The sequence below is a fragment of the Ananas comosus genome, linkage group 3 (genome assembly GCF_001540865.1).
Source record: "Ananas comosus cultivar F153 linkage group 3, ASM154086v1, whole genome shotgun sequence".
In the NCBI taxonomy this organism is placed as follows: domain Eukaryota; kingdom Viridiplantae; phylum Streptophyta; class Magnoliopsida; order Poales; family Bromeliaceae; genus Ananas; species Ananas comosus.
In genome coordinates this window covers 13983150-14002263 of record NC_033623.1, presented here as the reverse complement: position 1 = coordinate 14002263, position 19114 = coordinate 13983150, and the positions used below count along the sequence as shown (strand labels likewise).

The following is a 19114-nucleotide window of genomic DNA, read 5'->3' as shown; positions in this document are numbered from 1 at the left end:
TACAGTTCTCCTGTGAGTTTATTCTAACTTCATACTCTTTTATTATACTCTATTGGTAGTTAAATCAGCGGCAAGATTTATAAGACATTGGCGGTAAATAAAAGGCGTAATTTGTATCGAAATTCATTTTCTGGGTGATTGCCTCCATTGTCGAGGTTTGTTGTCTTGGATCTTTCTCCAGTGAGAAAATAGCAGCCGTTTGTTCGTTCGTTCCTTGTTTAAGGAAATATTATAGGAGAACTTTGGCTTCTAATCTTTGTCCTGTTATAGGAGAACCTTGGCTTCTAATCTTTGTTAGGACATACAATGTTTACACATTTTTATGGGCATTTATTATATTTTATTGGTGTTATTGTTATTATTATTTTGAGAGAAATTGGTGTTATTAATTAGACCCATCTTACGAGCTAGTTGCTTCTGAGCATCTTGTATTTGGATCTGAATACCCCTCGTTACGGTTTGGCACAATTGGACCTTTAATGAAGGGAAAACTTCAACTTGCCTCCCTATGATTAGCACCTAGTTTATCAACTTTTTCGGAAATGAATTTTCAGTTTGGTACCCTGTTGTTTGAAGCATTTTACTTTGTTATCTTGTGGTTTCGCTTTTATCTCGCCGGTAATATATGCTGTTAAGTAGAGTATTAAATTGATATATTTTACAAATCATATAGTGACAAATTGTATCGTTTTACTAAAATGCTATAATTTGCTCTTTTTTTTTTTCCTACAAACTAAACACTAGAGAGCTTAAAATTTTATTTTTCACAAAAAAATTTGTTTCAGAGTTTTACGTGTAATCAAACATGCTTAATTTACTCACTATCACGGTAATATGAAAAACACTAAAAGGTATCGTTTGGTTCGGGGATAAGAAAAAAGTGGCTATTCCAGGGATAGGTATAAATTGAGGTATAAGCGAGGATTAGATCAATTTTGCGTTTGGATGAAAATTGGGTTATTCCTGGAATAAAAAAAATAGCGTTTGGTTAGGTAAGATAGAATAAGAAAGATAATGGGTTTTGTAAATAAAAAATAATGATATTATCCACTTATTATATTTGAATTTGAATTTTTAAATTTTTAAATTTATATTTCTAAATTTAAAATTTTAACTTTGAAATTTAAAATCTCAAATTTTAAATTCAAAATTTTAAATTTTAAATTTCAAACTTTAAATTTAAGATCATATTTAAATTTTAAAAAAATATAAAATATCAAATTTTAAATTTCAAAAATTTAAAATATCAAAATTTAAATTTAAAATTTAAAATTTATAATTTAAATTTTAAACTTTAATTTTGAGATTATAAATTATAAATTTTAAAAATTTAAATTTTTAATTTTTAAAATTTTAAAATAAGAATAGTGGTGGGAACAATTAATAAAAATAATTTATTATAATAAATTTATAAATTTTTTAAAAATTCTACTTAAATTTAAATTTAATAAAAAGAATTTATTATAATATTTAAATATAATTTATTATAAATTTTATTATAATATTTAAATATAAATAATATGTATTAATATAGTACAATTAATAATTTTATAATAAAAATAATGTATTATAATATATAACATATTATATTTATATAATTTAGTTTAATTCAATTTATAAGTTTAATTAAGTTTGAAATTAAGCATTGGAATAGCACTATTCCACCAAAATGGTGGAATAGCAAATCCCTTGCTATTCCGGGATAACCGAGAATAGCAAGGTTTGACCGGGATAAAATATTCCGGCCAAATTTCACCCCGTTTGGCGGAATAGCGGAGATAACTTTCGTTATCCCCGCTTATCCCGCGATCCAAACGGGGAAAACATAGTCAAGACCCAAGGGGAGAACCTATATTTACTAAGCATTTCACTTGCTTTTCTTTGATGAAGATGACAACAATATTATTTGTTATTAGATAAAAATATAAAGAAAGGTTTTACTTTGTCCTTGATGAAGTAATTGTCACATCGCATCTTATTTCACTAAGACATCGTGGTACTAACAAAACTTAAATCAACTATTATTCTGAACTGTTAATTGACAAAATAGCTTCAGCAGAAGCACTTTTTCAGAAGCTACTGTGATTGAACTAGCTGTTTGATATTTACAGGTGTGGAGATGCCCTTTGTGCCATTATAAGCAACTTGTGCGACCAACTTATAAGCCGCTTGAGTGGGGTGAAACCAGTCCCAAAAATAATGTTCATCGCGGTTGGAGCAGTAGCTAGCATTTAGGGTGCATTGAGATGCCCCGTTGTATTTTCCGCCTCCGCAACATGCGCTTGTGAGCTCCTTAAACCCTAAAATACGAGAAAACAAATGTTACCTTTTGTGTCGCATCTTACGACAGATCAAATGTCCTTCATTCAACTAATACTTTTATAGAGATACTGTGGTTAGCGACTTGAACGTGGATTAATCCACTTCTTATAGTACTTACGTAAGAATACTTCATTCCTTCCAGCTGTAAGCTAAGCTGATTCAGTCGCGGCATGGCGACCTCGTTGAACCGTCGAGCCATTTCGTTTAGCTCCTCGACACAGCCTCCCGAAGTGCTTCTGCTTCTCAAAAACGGTATGCATCCTATTTTACCTGCACCTGCTATCCAAAATCTTCTTCCTCCGAGCTGGTAAAGAGACTGCGATGAATATGCGAAACACGTAAGCAATGGGGGACTCGATTATAACAATCGAAAGGTCCTGACCAAAATGAGATTACGGCAAAAGGTTGCAATCCACCATTTGGATTAGGAGGGGGAAGGATTGGGGAGGGTACCTGTAAATGATTCTCGAACTTGTCCACGAGGGATGAGATGAAGTGATCATTTGATGTGGTATTTTTAGCACCTGTCGCGTAGTAGTACGCGAACATGTCGTTGTTTGCCGTGCTGATGAGAAAGAGAGACTCGGAGAGGCGAGTTTTCGCTAACTCATCTCCCATTTGTTCTGCGAGGGCGCGCGATACGTTACCAAAGTATGCAATTTGTGCCGAGAAGGTGATTGTGCCAGGACCCTGTATTCTTACAAGCGTTAACAAAGACCGATCTTATCATATGTATGGCATGTAAATTATGTAGAGAGAGCAGGACAATTTGAAGGGAAAAGAGAACCGAGTCGAGGCGAATCGAGTGAGACTCACTGTGGTGTCAAGCACTCCAGAACCTCCAGAAGCAAAGTTTACTCCTATCAGCATTTGGGTCACATTTGTAAGAGAAAGATATGGTGGCGGACTCCTCTCAAAGCCTAACTTTTTCGCTATTAACAAAGAAAAAGAACACTCAGGATTGGTAATCTATAATTTTTTGCTGTAATTTTTCTCGACTTAAAATTTGGAGGATTTGGACCCAAATCCAGTCGAGAGGAAAATAAACGATACAAATATTATAACATACCAATAATCTCATATCGGATGAAAAAATAATTCTGATTAGAATATGTGAGGTTCACACGTTAATAATAATAATTGAGCTTAAATATTTTGGACCTGTGGTTTGAATCCAACGAATTACTATTACTAGCAGGTCAGGTTGTTATAATTAGTATCAGAGCTAAATATCAGTCGAAAGTGTAAGAACTAAGCTCTATGCAGGGCAAAATGTTACACCAACGGATTTGATAAGAGTCATCTCTTGAATCCATAGAATTTGGACCCAACGAGACTGTTAGGGTGCGTTTGGTTCGCATTATGAAAGATTACTAGGAATAAAAGATATCCGAGAATCTTATTCCTATTCATCCTATTACTAAGAATGTGGAATTCCTGTGTTTAGTTCGTACGGTAATATTAATTAGTCATGTTATTTAATATTACAAAAAATATACAATTTATTTATTTATTTATTTAATTTTAGATAATTTTACCAAAAATTTCAACATCTTTTTAGAAAAAAGGGAGAGAGAGTATAAGTTAGAGAGAGTGAGCATAATTAACAAAATAGAAAGAAAAATATAGTCGAAATTAGAGGGAGTGTGAGAGTTGAAAATTTTAGAAAGAGAGAGAGAGAGAGAAAACTTAGTTTAGAGAGAGAAAAAAAAGTTGAATTTTAGAGAGAAAAATAAGTTTAGAGAGAGATATAAGGTTAGAGTGTAAAGAAAAATAATATTAATTAGCCGGCGGGTAGGAAGAAAGAAGGAGATTAGACATATTATGATTACCCCAATCCATTAATATGAGGATACCCACCCTCCCTCAAGGGAATGAGATTAGTACTTTGGGGTGAATCTTATTCCCAAGTGAATCCAATATTACCAACTGGATTACTTAGTGCGTTTAGCCAAACACCGTCATATTTTTTTATTCCCATTGGATTACTAGGAATCTTTAAAAGATAGCGCGAACCAAACGCACCCTTAGGGTCATATAAGGCCTACACATTAATAATAATAATTAAATTTAAATATTTTGGATTAGTAATTTAGGTCTAACGAATTATTATTACTAATGTGTCAAATCGTTATAAATATAAGTTGCTAGAAACCAAATTTTATATATTTGACAAACCTCACAAACAAATAGCAGCTTAGCTTTTCAGAAAAGCTCTGTTGCCTTTGCTTTCTCCAAGATTTTTTTTTTTAATTTTTCATTTTACTCGTAGCAAGTAATATTGTCTCGCTGTTTTCTTAGATTGTTTGGTACCGGTAGTGACACAACTTGTGCCATTTTTTCTTTTTAGTCCTTTCCATCATTTGGGACTTTTTTTGTCGCATTTGAATTGATGTGTTCTCCTCTTTTTGTGTAAATTAAAAGTGGCATGATTGCTCGAGGCCACTAAAATGGTTCTACTTCAAATTTATTTTAGTAATTTATTGTAATTGAATTATTATTTATTAAAGTTTAACTTCTATCACAATTTGGTTGTTTATATCAAATTTCATTCAGATTATTATTTGAAGGATGAAGTGAGATTAATTCAGCTCTCACCTTATTTTCAAGAGTTGACGTGATGATACAAATATATTGATTCAATTGACGCATTATTGCGTAATGGCGTCGGGACAATTGAATCTTGTTAATCCGGAGATGATTAAACTTCTGATCAACTTGCATATTTTTGCACCAGTTTTTTTTTCCTTTTTTGAGATGATATAATAATTGAATTGATTGTCACATTATTTAGGTTATAGAAATTAAAACGTGTTCGACAAAATAGTCTGACCAAAATAAAAATATTAAAGTAACTCAATTGCTACAACTTAGAATTTAATGATCTAAATGAAAATTTTTTGACAAGTTAATAAAAGAAATGGTTTGATTTTTACTCCAACAAAATTTTGAAAAGAAAAATACAGCGATTAGATGCATATTTGTCAAAAAGTGGGTCCAATTAAGCATGTGTTGTTTGGCATGACTCGGTTCTAAAACACTTTGGCCCAATTATTCAGTGTAAGAATTTTCTAGTGTAATTGTAAAAGAAGAGTCTGAATTTTATTTTTTAAAATATTTTATCATTCATAATTTGGTAACATAACATATTTTACATAAAACATAATTTATTTTATCTGAAAAAATAATTTAAAAATCAAATATAGTATTCAATTCTAGACATTGGTTACATTACTCGTCAGCCAAACATACAAAATTTTAAATATATCGGAGAGATACATTGAATAATATATTCATGTATTCAAATAGTACACCGAACAATACGGTTGCATAGTTAAATTTGGAAAATGATGTCTCTATAACCCATGTTTAATAGACTATTGTCATAATCCAAAACCTAAAAAGTCATTTAACCATGTAGGTGCAGTTGTAATAACATTACCACTTTTTGTGAGAAATTACAAGAACTAAAACCATATAATGAACTTCAACAAGGATGTCAAATGAAACTAGTTTAACTTAAAAATCACATTAGCTTAAAACGATATGAATCAGTTCGTATTCGCTCCCGATCGACCGATACATAAGAAGCAATTGAGTGATCAAAGACAACTAATTATAAAACGAAAGATTTCAAGGAGAAAGCATTGAATGAGATGAAACAACAAATTTCGAAAGATCAAATAAAAAGTGATATCATAAGTTCACATACCGATGAAGTCGATGCCGTTGTAGCCATTGCTAAACCTCCCTGTGGAAACCCTATCGGGGAAATCGACGCCGTTGTGAGGGAAATTCGCCTTATTTATCTCCGCGACTTCGAGATGATTGTTGTTACCGACATCAGCTAAAGAGTCCCCAAACACGTATATCGCAGGAACACAAGCAGTAACTCGCGGTGCGCCGTGGAGCATGGGCGTGAAGGTGATGGCGAAGAACATAAGAAGCGCCATTTTTTTGTGGTATGAGGATTTGTGAGTGGCCCTTTTTTACACACTATGGCACGTTCAAATGTCCATATAAATTGTACAAAACCAACCACAAGCCGTGGAGAAGAGTGGCCTCACATTTCCATCAAAATGTGTCCTTCCACATGTTTTGCACTGTATTTTATCAATTGATTGTTCGGATTATATTGATGCACATTTTACTTGGCTTAATTTTTTTCGTCCAATTATAGAGCTTAAGAGCTACATTTTTAAGGTAATAAATTAGTCAAAAGTTTCTATTTTGGATAGCAATTTTGTGGTAGTTATTTTATTCTAATGAATTTGTCAACTGTAAAATTAGAAGTCGAATTGGTCAACCGTAATTCTTAGTAATTATTCGAGTAGTCCAATAATGAATTCGTCAACTGTAAAAATACCTTAAATATGTGTAAAAATTAATACCTTCCTATTTGATTTTTTTTCACTTTTCTTGAATTTGCTCGTCCTAAAACGTGTTCTTTTATTCTTCTTCTATTTTATTTTGTTATTCTTTTCTCTTGTATGTACATTTAGGTTGTTAATCTTGTAAAATATAAAACCTATGTAATCTTACGATTTAAATTTTTAGAAACAAAGATTATTTCATATTATATTATTTTAAATGATATTTAAGAGAGAAATTAAGTTTTGACATTCAATCTCACCGGACGTAGCCCAATTATTGTGACATGTGAAACGTGAATGTCACGCACTCCCAATAGGAGAAACACGACGCTTCACGATGGATTGTGTTTTTTTTTTTTTTTTTAATTCTTTCATTTATTTGTCTTTTTACTTATCTTTATGCGAAGCAAGAAACGAATATCTCTGTTAAGTTCATTAGATTTGACTTTGAATATAAAATTAAGACCAAAAATTGAAGCCAAAGAGCCACTTGAGCGATTTAAAAAGGGTTTAATTTATTGGGGCATGGCTCCCTATACCTTCCTTTCATGTATGCGTGTGCGCATGCATACATGCACAAACAAACGAGAGAAAAACTTCTCGTGGAGCTAAAACTCGTCAACATTTATGCACACACGACTCCCCTTCTCCGGTGCATATGGTGGCGGCGGCTGTGCTTATGTCAAAAAAACATTTCCGCCGTTCTGGTCGTCGCTCCGCCGCCGCGAGGACGGCACATTCTGACATTGTACTCCTTCCTCTTGCAACCTTGTTTTGTAAGTAAGAATTGCTACAATTTTGATTAGAACTCACAACAGGGGGACTCCCAGTGGGAGCCCATATTGTAAGTAATTCCGTGCGCAGGACAATTGGTGGTTAGACACAGTAATAATAGCCAACGGTGAACAGCACAATGCTGGCTTATATTTTCTCGCTGAAGACCGACAATTGAAATAAAGAATCGACTAATTAATACACTGTTATTATTTAAATTTTACTCAAGTTTAGAAAACAAGCATACAATACAATGAATCAGCTGTATCAAAAATTCTCAGCCCACCGCCGCAGCGCCTCCTGCGGCGCACCGCCAGGTCTATCCGCCGCCGCCTGCTGGCGCTCGAACTCCTGCACGAGCTCCGGGTCGACGTTCTCCTGCGGCTCCCAGGTGGCGTCCTCGATGTCCACCCACTTGACCAGGTACTCCCTGCCCTCCGCCGCGTCCCTCCGCCCCACCACCGCCTCCGCCACGCCGTACTCGAGCCCGGCCTCGAAGTCCGCGGCCACGTCGTCGGCGACCCACTCCGCCCTGACCCAGTCCCTCTCCCCGCCGTCCCGCCACTCCACCAGGTACTCCCGCCTCTTCCCCTCGCCCCTCGCCTCCACCACCCGCGCCACCTCCCCCCACTCGTACACCGCCGCCTCCAGCTCCGCCGCCGCCGCCTCCACCCCCACCCTCCTCGCGAACGCCGTCGGGTCCCCCCTCGGCGTCGCCGCCAGCACCTCCCTCGCCAGTTCCAGCGCCGTCCGCCCCCTCCCGTCCACCGCCTCCGCATCCGCCCCTGCCTCCAGCAGCGCCCGCACCGCCGCGGGGCGCCCGTATCTGTCCAAAGCATGGATTCAATGCTAATGCTAGAGAAATAATTTTAAATTAAAAAGGGCTGTTTTTGTTTTGTTTTGTTTTGTTTTGTTTTGACGGGGTACCCGGCGGCCATGTGGAGCGGGCGCAGGCCCCCGCCGGCGCGGTCGGGGCGGTCGAGGTCGGCGCCGGCCTCGGCGAGCGCACGGACGCAGTCGTCGGAGCCGAGCCCGGCGGCGAAGTGGAGGGCGGTGCGGCCGTCGGGGTCCTGGGCGTCGGGGTCGCGGGCGGCGGAGGGGTCGGCGAGGAGGGCGGAGAGCGCCGCGGCGTCGCCCTTCTTGGCGGCGGTCCACCACGGGGTCTCGTACTCCGCCACCACATCGGCGGCGACGCCGGAGGCGGGCACCCACGACGGCGCGTGCCCGTCCTTCCACTCGACCAGGTACTCCGTCGACGCCTCCGCGGTCGCCGACCCGTCGTCGGAGAACACCGGGGCGCGCACGCTGCGGCTCCCGATGATTCTATTCACCTCGCCGTAGTACTCCCCCACCTCCTCCTCCTCCTCCTCCTCCTCCTCATCCGCAGCTACTGGGGGATGGGGGGACTGGTCTCGGAAGGCGAAGAGGAGGCGATAATGGCGGCGGCGGGGGAGATGAGGGTTTAAGGTTGTGGGGATCGGTCGGGGGAAAGTTAGGGTCTGGGACTTTAAAGGAGGGAGCTTGAGACGGGAGAGGGAGGGGTTTACGACCACGGCCTCCATCGGAGCAGAGTAAAGAGTGTGTGAGAGGAGGAGACGCGGTGGTGAAATTTTTTGCTGTGGGAGGCTTCTGGTGGTGATGATGAAAGGATAAGGTAGAGGATGATGTTGGATTCTCTCCCCCTTTCTTAACAATCGTTTTAGTTACTTTGTTAAAAAAAAATATAAAATTTACATTTAACAAGGCAAGGCTCCATCTCTAATCTAATAGTATTTATTTTTTAAAAAATAAATAATTTGTTAAAAAATAATTTTACTTTTTTTACTCGGCATACTTATTAGTATATAAAAGATTATCTTCTTCACTATGTTATCTTAAAACTCCCTCTGATTATTTGCCCTGCAAAACTTGTGATTTTGATTTTAGTTGGATTAGCAAACATTTTGAAATTCCTCGCAAGAATTTTAAAGTTTCCAACTTACTGTCTAACTACTGTTGTTTTGATTTTAGTGGGTAAATATTGTATGGGCATCCTCCCCAAAAGTTTGGGGAGGATGCAGATGTGCACCGCGTGGCCCGCGCGCGCCCATCCTCGCCCTCCCCTCCCCCAACTTCTCTCTCTCTCTATCTCTCTCTAAAAAATGGAGTTCACAATTTTTTTTTTTTTTTTGGGTTTTTGAGGGTCGCGCCCATCGGCATCGTCCCCAAACAATTTGTTTGGGGGCGATGCCCAGGAAATTTTTGCCCGATTTTAGTAGAGTACATTGAACTAACTTGCCTCGCAAGAATGAGTAGTGAAAAATCAAGAATGTTTGTAACATGAAATTTACTTGCATCTACTTATGATTGCCGGGCCAAGAAAATCAAAATTTCCAATTCGATACTGCCAAAATTCAACTCACCAGTCAACTAAAGATTAAGGTACCAAAACGCCCATACATTACAATGAGCTCAACACCGACCAAGCAGGCCGGCCCAATAATTTTCGGCACGGCTTGATCTCAGCGATAGTAAAACTTGTTCCGGGCCATCCGGGAGAGCCCATTGAGAGCTTCACCAGAGATTCCTTTCCCTCAATTCTAAATCATACACCGCACTACAAATTTCGCCCGCTTATATCAATAGAATCAACAATTTTAATAAATAAACAGTTATAATTAAGCACTGATATATATATGCATTAATTCACAGTGAATATATAGAAGTACAAGAATACGACCATATATCCGATCACATTTTTAACCACAGCTTCAGCACAAAAAAAAAAAAAACCAAAAATAAAAAAAAAAACAACATCAGAGTAAAAAAGTAGCAGACGGCTTAATTATCACGAGACCCACCAAGCAGATCAAAACCAACCTACACAACCCAAGCATGCACAAAACACAAACATACATACCCACAACAAAACCAAGCATGTGCTAAAAATTAAGATGATCAGGTGATCGATCACCATGCATGAACCACACCTAGTTACAAGCGCTGGTTTTCTCGGTTTCCTTCTCCTTCTCCTCGCCACCCTTGTTGTACCCAGGCAACTTCTCCATGATCTTACCCAAGAAGCCCTTCTTGTTCTCCTTCGACCCTTCATTAGCATCCGCCACAGTATCATGACTCTCCTTGGCGCACTCCGCCGCAGTTTCGACGGTGGGGGCTGCTGCTTCTTCGCAGGGCTTCTTGTGGCCGGGGAGCTTCTCCTTGATCTTCTCCAAGAAGCCCTTCTTCTCACCACCCTCCGGGGCTCCGTCGAGCTTCACCGTCCCCTCCACAACCTCCACTGTGACCGCGGTGTCGTCGTCGTAAGCGGGGACTGCTTCTACGAACTCCTCTTGAGCCACCACCTGTACCGTCTCCTTCTCCCCTTCTCCTTTGGGCTCCTCTTCTTTGTCGCCGCCCCCGAGCTTCTCCTTGATCTTCTCCTTTAGCCCCTTCTTCTTTTTCTTCTTCTCCTTGTTCTCTCCCTCTCCTCCTTCCTCCTCATCGCTCGACTGCGTCACAAAACAAAGATACGGATGTTAGCACCGTATATTTACGACACTGATATATATATATATATATATATATATATATATATTTAATAGACATAGAACATGCATATTCATGCGATATTAATTATTACCGCGCTAGAGCTAGAGCTAGAGCTGTGAGAGCGGTGGAGCTTCTCCAAGAAGCCCTCCTTCTTCTTCTCCTCTTCCTTCCTGTCCTCGACCTCGTCGACGCGAACCTTCTCCATTCCTGCGACCAAATCCACCTCTTCGATCTTCTCCTTCTCCTTCTCCTTCTCCTCCTTCCTCCCCATGAAGTCGAACAAACCCCGGTCTTTAACCTCCACCTCTCTCCCCTCTTCCCCACTCACCACGCTTTGGTTTTGATTCCTCTCCTCCTCCATTGTACAAGCTAGCTTGGACTTTAAAAACGCAAAAGAAAGAACGAAAATTAATTAAAATAAAAAAGGAAAAGGTGGTGGTGTAGCGAAAAATGAAGTGCTTTTGCTAGATAGGAAGTGGAATTTCGCTGTTACTGCGGATGTAGAATGTGGGGGGCGGTGGGTTTATATAGAGCTTTTACGTGGGTCCCTCTACATGAATACGCGTAACCGACGCGAATTGGAAAAGGGTTGCAGCATAAATAAAAAAGATAAAGAGGGAAATAAAATAAATAATAATAATAATAATAAAAATAANGAGATGGAACTGGGGTGAGCTATGCTGTCGGAATTGATACAGAAGAGATGGAACTGGGATGAGCTATGCTGTCACCGACAGTGGAGGCATGGCCTGAGAGAGGAAAAATTCTAGAATGCAACGGGTATATTAGTGACGTGGCGTAACAAACCAATCAAATTAATCCTTTTAAGAATATATGTCCCATCATGATTGTAAAAAAATATTTGTATTGTACTTTTGTTTGAAAAGAAGGAATGTGATTGATTTGTTATTGATGACGTGGTGCAAGTGTGACAGTGTAGAATTCCTCGGGAGAGAGAGGGGAATGGGACTCGTCTTGCCGACAGCGAGTAGAATGGCTCCACGTGTCAGATAGTACGCTTCGTGGGGCCCGCGACGTCAGCGTCGGGTGGACGGGTTCGGAAAGTCGGTGGGGGGATGCCGTGGCGCGAAGCCATGTGATGTAACGCCTACCGAGGCTTATGACGGGTGTGGTGCACTCGCGGGTTCAAAACTTGGAGCGTTTCTAACGGTTCGGATGGTTGACACGTGTAATCATGTAGAGTAATTATATGCAGGTAATAAAAATATAAAGAATCGTGAATACTTAAAAGAAACGTTTAATTTAGATGATGCACTGACGAGTTTAGTAGTTATAATAATGTTCTACTAACGTACAGAAGAAAGAAAAAAATAAAGTTAGTTTCTTCAAATCTCGTATTTAATTATAAAAAATTTAAGAAAAATATATATTTTTTTTTGTATGCTAAAATTTTATAAAATTGTGTACACGACATGTGATTTAAGTAATCTGTCAATTGTTAACTATACTTAGGAAAGAGATTTGTTAAATTTTTTGATAAAATTTAAAAATATTAAAACTAAAAGTTTGACATCTATTTGCAAAATAGCCAAAGTTAAAGCTATTATTGGACTATTGGGCCATTTATCCCTGTTATTTTTAATAAAAGTTGTAGTGTGGGTGCTTTAGTAATATATATATAGAGAGAGAGAGTAGGGCTGCTGTGCTCTAGCACAGCAGTCCCTGTGCTATTAAAACATCCACCATCCATCTATTTAGATGGATGGCTTAGATAAAATTTTCTTTTAACTGAAAATTTACTGTTAGATGGGTTAAAGTTAACAAATTTTTTCTTTCTCCTCTTTTCTTCTCTTTTTTTTTTTTCCTTTTCTCTTGTCTCCTTCGCAGGCTCTCTCTCCCTCTCTCTCTCTCTACAGTGAAATGCTTTTTCTCTTCTCTTCTCCCCCAATCTCGCTCCCTCTTCATCTCCTATAGAATCATCAAACTCCTCTTCCCAAACCCCTCTTCTAGAATACCCCACTCTCCCCGACCCTTGCCGCGCACAACCTGCCAAGGGGCAACGGCTGCGCCTCCGCACCCACGACCCGCCACGCCGCCCCTCCCAAATCGTGCGAGTGGCGCGGCCCACCCAAGCTCCCCCCTCAAACCGAGGCGAACCCCAGTGCGTGCGCGGCCTCTGCCTCCGCCAACCCCCGTGCGACCCAACTTCCCAACCCCGCCGACACAACCCTCTGTCCCTCCCCCCGTGCATAGCGCGGGCGCGACCCTTTGGCACCCGCACCGCGCGCAAAGGAGATGAGAAAAGGAAAAAAGAAAGAGAAGAAAAGATGGGAGAGAAAAAATCCGTTAACTTTAACCCATCTAACAGTGAGTTTCCCAGTTAAAAGGAAATTTAATCTCAGCTATCCATCTATTTAGATGGATGGTAATGTTTTAATAGCAAGAGCACAGCAGCCCTACTGTCTCTCAATATATATAGAGCAGGGCTACTGTACTATTAGGAGCACAGCAGCCCTTGTGCTCCTAACTTTCTAGCCACCCATCAAATTTGATGACTTGTTAGAATTAGAGAGGGATGAAATATTGAAGAGAAATTTAAGGAGAAGAGAAATTGAGACACCCATATTTCATCCCGCTCTTATTCTAACCACCCATCAAACTTGATGGGTGGTTAGAAAGTTAGAAGCACAAGGACTGTTGTGCTCCTAATAGCACAGTAGCCTTACTCTCTCTATATATATAGAGAGAGAGAGACTCTCTCTATATATATAGAGAGAGAGAGAATAGGGCTACTGTGCTATTAGGAGCATGGAGGCCCCCGTGCTCCTAAGCTGTTTTGGATGATGGAGCTTTCGAATCGACGATCGGCTCCGCTAGACTTGATCTAGCATATTTGAAGTATTTAGAAAATAATTTTTGTGATTTTTCGATATCATTTACCTAACGATCGAAAGGGTTCAAAATCAACAATTTTTAATGGTTGATGTATACCGTTTGCAAGTTTAACAGTGTAGAGTCTGGCTACTATACTATCGGTAGCATAGAGCGCTCCATGCTACCAAGTTGTTTTCGATGATGCGGCTTCCAAATTGACGATCGGCTCCGTTAGACTTGATCTACACTTGAAAGTATTTGGAAGCTAAATTTCAGATTTTTTCGACATCATTTGACTAGCGATCAAAAGTTCTCAAAATTGACAATTTTAATGGCCGATGTGGTGTGTTTGAGAGTTTAACGGTGTAAAACAATCCAAATCCGATAAAAATTTTATAGAAAATTATTTTCACTATTTAGAGTAAGATCAGTATATGTGATCTTGAATTTAAATCTTTTATCATCATTTTTTATGAGATTTTTATTTTCAGTCGTTCAATTTTATATTACTTATTTGATAGGTAAACGGTATCGAAAAGTTATGAAATTTAGTTTCTAAATATTTTTAATAGTGTAGATCAAGTCTAATGGAGCCGATCGTCGATTTGGAAACCGCATCATCGAAAATAACTTGGTAGCACGGAGCGCTCCGTGCTACCGATAGAATAATAGCCTAACTCAATATATATAGAGAGAGAGAGTGTGAGTGAGGCTACTATGCTTCTGGAAGCACGAAGCCTTCTATGCTTCCAGGCCGTTTTCGATGTTGTGACTTTCGAATCGTCGATCGGCTCCATTAAACTTGATCTAGAGTATTTGAAGTACCTAGAAAATAAATTTTATAATTTTTCGATATCATTTGCCTAATGAATGAAGGGGCTCAAAATCAACTGTTGAAAATAAAAACCTTACAAAACGTGATAATATGACATTAAAATTTGAGATCAAAAATATTGATCTTGTTTTATATAGTATAAAAAATTTTCTATCAAAATTTCACATAATTTGGATATTTCTACACCGTTAAACGTGTAAACGGCTCACCACGGCCATTAAAATTATTGATTTTGAGTCTCTTCGATCATTAGGCAAATGATATCAAAGAATTATAAAATTTATTTTCTAAGTACTTCAAATACTCTAGATCAAGTTTAACGGAGCCGATCGGCGATTCGAAAGTCGCAATATTGAAAACGACCTGAAAGTACGGAAGGCTCCGTGATTCCGAAAGCATAGTAGCCTCACTATATATATATATATATATAGAGTTGAACTGGGCTACTATTAGTAGTAAAATTCTATTATTGCTATCAGTTTTTTAGCCTTTGGATCAACTCTTTTCATTATTTCTAACCATTGAATTAAATACTATAACCCAGTGAGGACCATTCAACCCTAGGGAGACCACTCAACTCTAACCGACTAATATCATCTTGATCATACAATTTTTAATCCAAGAATTAAAAACTTGATAGCAAAAAGAGTATTTTACTATTAATAATATTCCAGTCTAATTCTATATATATATATATATTAACTAAAGGGGTGGTGCACTGGAACGTGGTCACGTGAGAGGGAACGTTTCGTGCCGGTTAATTTGTGTGGGGGCGAAGGGTTTTGGAGTGCGATTCGACTTTATCTGCCGTTCAAAAATGAAGAGTCCAAAGTGGAGTTGGTGCGTTACATTTTTAGAGATGGAGGAGACCCATCCCCCTCTCCACTCGGGCGAGCAAACTGTCGGTTGGGTGTCGGCTCACTTTCCCTCCCCAGTCAATCCCCCCAACTCATTCCCTCGCCGTACGTTAAGCAAACGACTTTATTAATTAGTTGGTATATATCTATATCTGTATCTTTATTGTTTATCAAAAAAATTTAAACAAATTTATTTGAACACTTAATAATAAAGTAAAAGAAGAAATGATTAAAATTAGTGTAAAAAAGGGTGTGCTTGGATGGCAATGTTGCTTTCTTATCTTATTCATTTTTGACTTTTTTCATCTTTTTANATATATATGTAGCATATTTTATTGTCTAATGAGTTGTTTAACTGGCAAGCTTGTTTGTGCAGGTTATTGATCGCATGTACGCATGCCTCTGCTTTAATCGAAACAATGATCCTCTTTAAGGAAGTGGAAACTATAATTCTAAACTGCTGTTTTGAGTGATTATCAACCGATCGAGATGATCCAAGAATATTGCGTGCATGCATGTGTTCCAGAATAAATACGATGTTATTTCTTGTTAGATTTAAATATATTGAGATAAATGATTATTTTATATGATATCAAATTAAATATCCCAAGCCTTCTTATTCTCATTCCGTGTGCATGCAAGGATATATACTTTGACTCTCACTAAGAATACCAACCAAATGCTCTGAACAAATATGCAAGTGTTAAAGCAAAAGATATAATTAAAATAGGGTGATATTTCCAACTTTTCTAAAGTTGCAACACCAACATGCATGACTTTGTGGTACACAGAACACTTGATTCCTGGGCCTCGATCACATGCTTAAGCAGCGTTAGTGTACCATGAGTCTTTTTCGTCCCTATAGCATGCATCATGAGCATTGGAAAATTAACCTGCGCATCATACGATCGATGCAAAAAGGTGCGTTGATCTCGTGAACTCTTCAGAGGTTTTTCCTTTTTTTTTTTTTTTTTACTTGTTTACTATGAACATGGGGTTATGAAAATAATGTCCCAGTAGCTTGTGGGCTTTTCTGAATTCTGATGATTCTGAGCATGCCAATGTGCATTGTACATCGTAATAATAACTTTAGATTTTATGAAATACTCTTCATTTAAAATAATAATAAAAAATAATATTCATACTAGTACATTATAAACTAATACTGATAATATATATGACTTACCTGGTCTATTTACTAAATCACGAGTTATTTTGATTCGAATCTCTTTCACCTACAAAACTTGGCCACTGTTATCCATCAAAACACCGATCGTTCTATGCACAAGTTATAAAAAATTTGATGGTTGGTATTCGACAACCTAAAATCGAAATCTAGTTACTCAAACTTTCAGCTAAGTTTATTTTAGAAAAACGAATGAAATGAATAACATGCTATCTTCGTATTAAACAACACATATATAAGAGCTTTAGCCCCCTATGACAATTCAAATCCATTCCGACCCCCTATGGCAATTCAAATCCATTCTTCAAATCCATTCCAGCCAAGATCTGCCTCCACTTCCACCCATTGCTACCCCAGCACTCCTATATGTGTTGTTTAATACGAAGATAGAGAGTTAACGACCATTGCTGCTACATGGTGGGCCCTTTGGCTCGAGCGGAACTGTAGGATCTTCGAAAACAGGAGGAACCCGCTTTGCGGTACTTTAGCCAAGATTCGATCGTTCAGAGATCTTTGGCTTCGATTCTGTCCCTAAATTTTGTACGCTATTTTGCTCTTTTTATTTGTATTTTTATTTTTAGTTTTATTTTAATTTTGTTAACTTTTTTGAGGCCTGGCTGCCTCACTTTGTAGCCAAGTTTATATTTCACAATGAATGAAACGGTAGCATGCTACCTTCTCTCAAAAAAAAAAAAAAAAAACACATATATATAGAATCATTTCTTAAAAAAAAACACATATATATAGAATCATTTCTAAAAAAAAACACATATATATAGAATCCAGCTGCTAATCCTTTTAAAAGGATAGAGACCTTCGTCCTATCAAATTATTTTTTATAATAGAGATTCCGAATCGACGATCTGAACCATTGAAGTTGATCTAAAGTATTTGAATTATCTAGGAACTAAATTTTATAAATTTTAAAATTTATTTACATAGTGACCAAAGAATTGCAAAATTGTTGGTTTTTGAAGATCTATATGAGCCGTTTGTTTGTTTAACGGTATAGAGTAATCCAAACTGGTTGAATTTTTGATAGAAAATTTTTATACCATTTAGATAATGTTTAATAACTCTGATCACAAATTGAGAAAGTCTAATCTCTATTTTCATAAGATCGTTTATTTTTTACCATTCATTTTTCGACTATTTGATGGACTCGATAATAATTTTTAAAAATTATAAAATTCGGTTTTTAAATATTTCTAATAATGTAGATCAACCGATTATTAATTTGAAGTCCCTATCATCCAAAATTACTTGATAGGATAAAAATTTCTATCATCTTAAGAGGATAGTAGCCAAACTCTCTCTCTCTCTCTATATATATATATATTCACTAAAACTCCTGAGATCTGATGATTTTTAATGTTTTTTTTTTTCAAGATAGAATTGTCGGGCATAAATTATGGATAGTGATGATATCACGATGATCGGCACAATTAATATATATAAATCTTTACGTTGGCTGTAAATAAAGTATAAAATTGTGACATTGCACGTATGTATGTATGAAAAACGACACTGAGCATGGCATATATATATATATATATATATATATATATATATATATATATATATATATATATATATATATATATATATATATATGTAACGTTGGAGTAGTTCATTCGCATTTGGCATTAGATGCAGAGTCATCTTACAAGGCCAATGGGAGCTAAGCATTTGGCCTCGGATGCTGTGTAAACATAAATTGAATTGGCTAACTGATCAAAGAATAAGTGGCCCGTAGATCATCACATAATTCAGTGCAGATAAAATATCTACAAAATTCTAGAAGCTTTAATTTGATCATCATCTCCTAAATATATATTCTAAAACATACTTATGTAGTAGGTCACAACACGCACACGTCCCACTCAAAGTGAAAATTAATTCAAAGCTATAATGCTCATCAACTATTCTAGACAGTGATATTAGTTGATCGTTATCGTATGCTTCATTTAAAATTACAAATAAAATATGCAATACATAGATTTTTTTTTTTTTTTGAGAGATAGATAACATACTATCCGCTTCGTTTATTTCATTTAGAAATAAACTTAGTTGAAAATGTGAATCAACTAGAATTCAAACTTGGGACCTCGAATACCAACCATCAAATTTTCTGCCACTTGCTTTGGGGACGATAAGTCAGATCTTTAAAATTATTGTTAGCTCACCTTATAATAAGTGGAGTAGGTATTCATCTGCAGTTCAAATGGGTAGGTTTAAATCCGAACTGGGCTATTTATTGTAGCTAGTGGTTTGGGTTTATGGGTTTGAAAAACATATCATTAATAAAAAAAAATTAAAAATTGAAAAGTTAAGAAAATTACATCTGTGCCTTAATAAATATTTCAAATTTTTTTATTTATCTTTTCTTTCGAATGTACCCATA

At 37.5% G+C, this 19114-nt stretch overlaps 3 protein-coding genes across 3 annotated transcripts; all 3 read right to left on the bottom strand.

The window, feature by feature from the left end:
• On the bottom strand, nt 1740-6468 carry LOC109707852 (GDSL esterase/lipase At5g55050-like). The gene is made up of 5 exons (XM_020229377.1): nt 6035-6468; nt 3139-3254; nt 2776-3012; nt 2437-2638; nt 1740-2300 (listed from the first exon to the last, which is right to left on the bottom strand). The coding sequence occupies exons 1-5, from the start codon at nt 6273-6275 to the stop codon at nt 2077-2079; spliced, it is 1020 nt and encodes a 339-aa protein (XP_020084966.1). The 5' UTR covers nt 6276-6468; the 3' UTR covers nt 1740-2076.
• LOC109707513 (probable signal recognition particle 43 kDa protein, chloroplastic) lies at nt 7644-9224 on the bottom strand. The gene is made up of 2 exons (XM_020228826.1): nt 8397-9224; nt 7644-8295 (listed from the first exon to the last, which is right to left on the bottom strand). The coding sequence occupies exons 1-2, from the start codon at nt 9029-9031 to the stop codon at nt 7737-7739; spliced, it is 1194 nt and encodes a 397-aa protein (XP_020084415.1). The 5' UTR covers nt 9032-9224; the 3' UTR covers nt 7644-7736.
• Nucleotides 10114-11513, bottom strand: LOC109707514 (dehydrin COR410-like). Its single transcript, XM_020228827.1, has 2 exons — nt 11089-11513; nt 10114-10957 (listed from the first exon to the last, which is right to left on the bottom strand). The coding sequence occupies exons 1-2, from the start codon at nt 11356-11358 to the stop codon at nt 10439-10441; spliced, it is 789 nt and encodes a 262-aa protein (XP_020084416.1). The 5' UTR covers nt 11359-11513; the 3' UTR covers nt 10114-10438.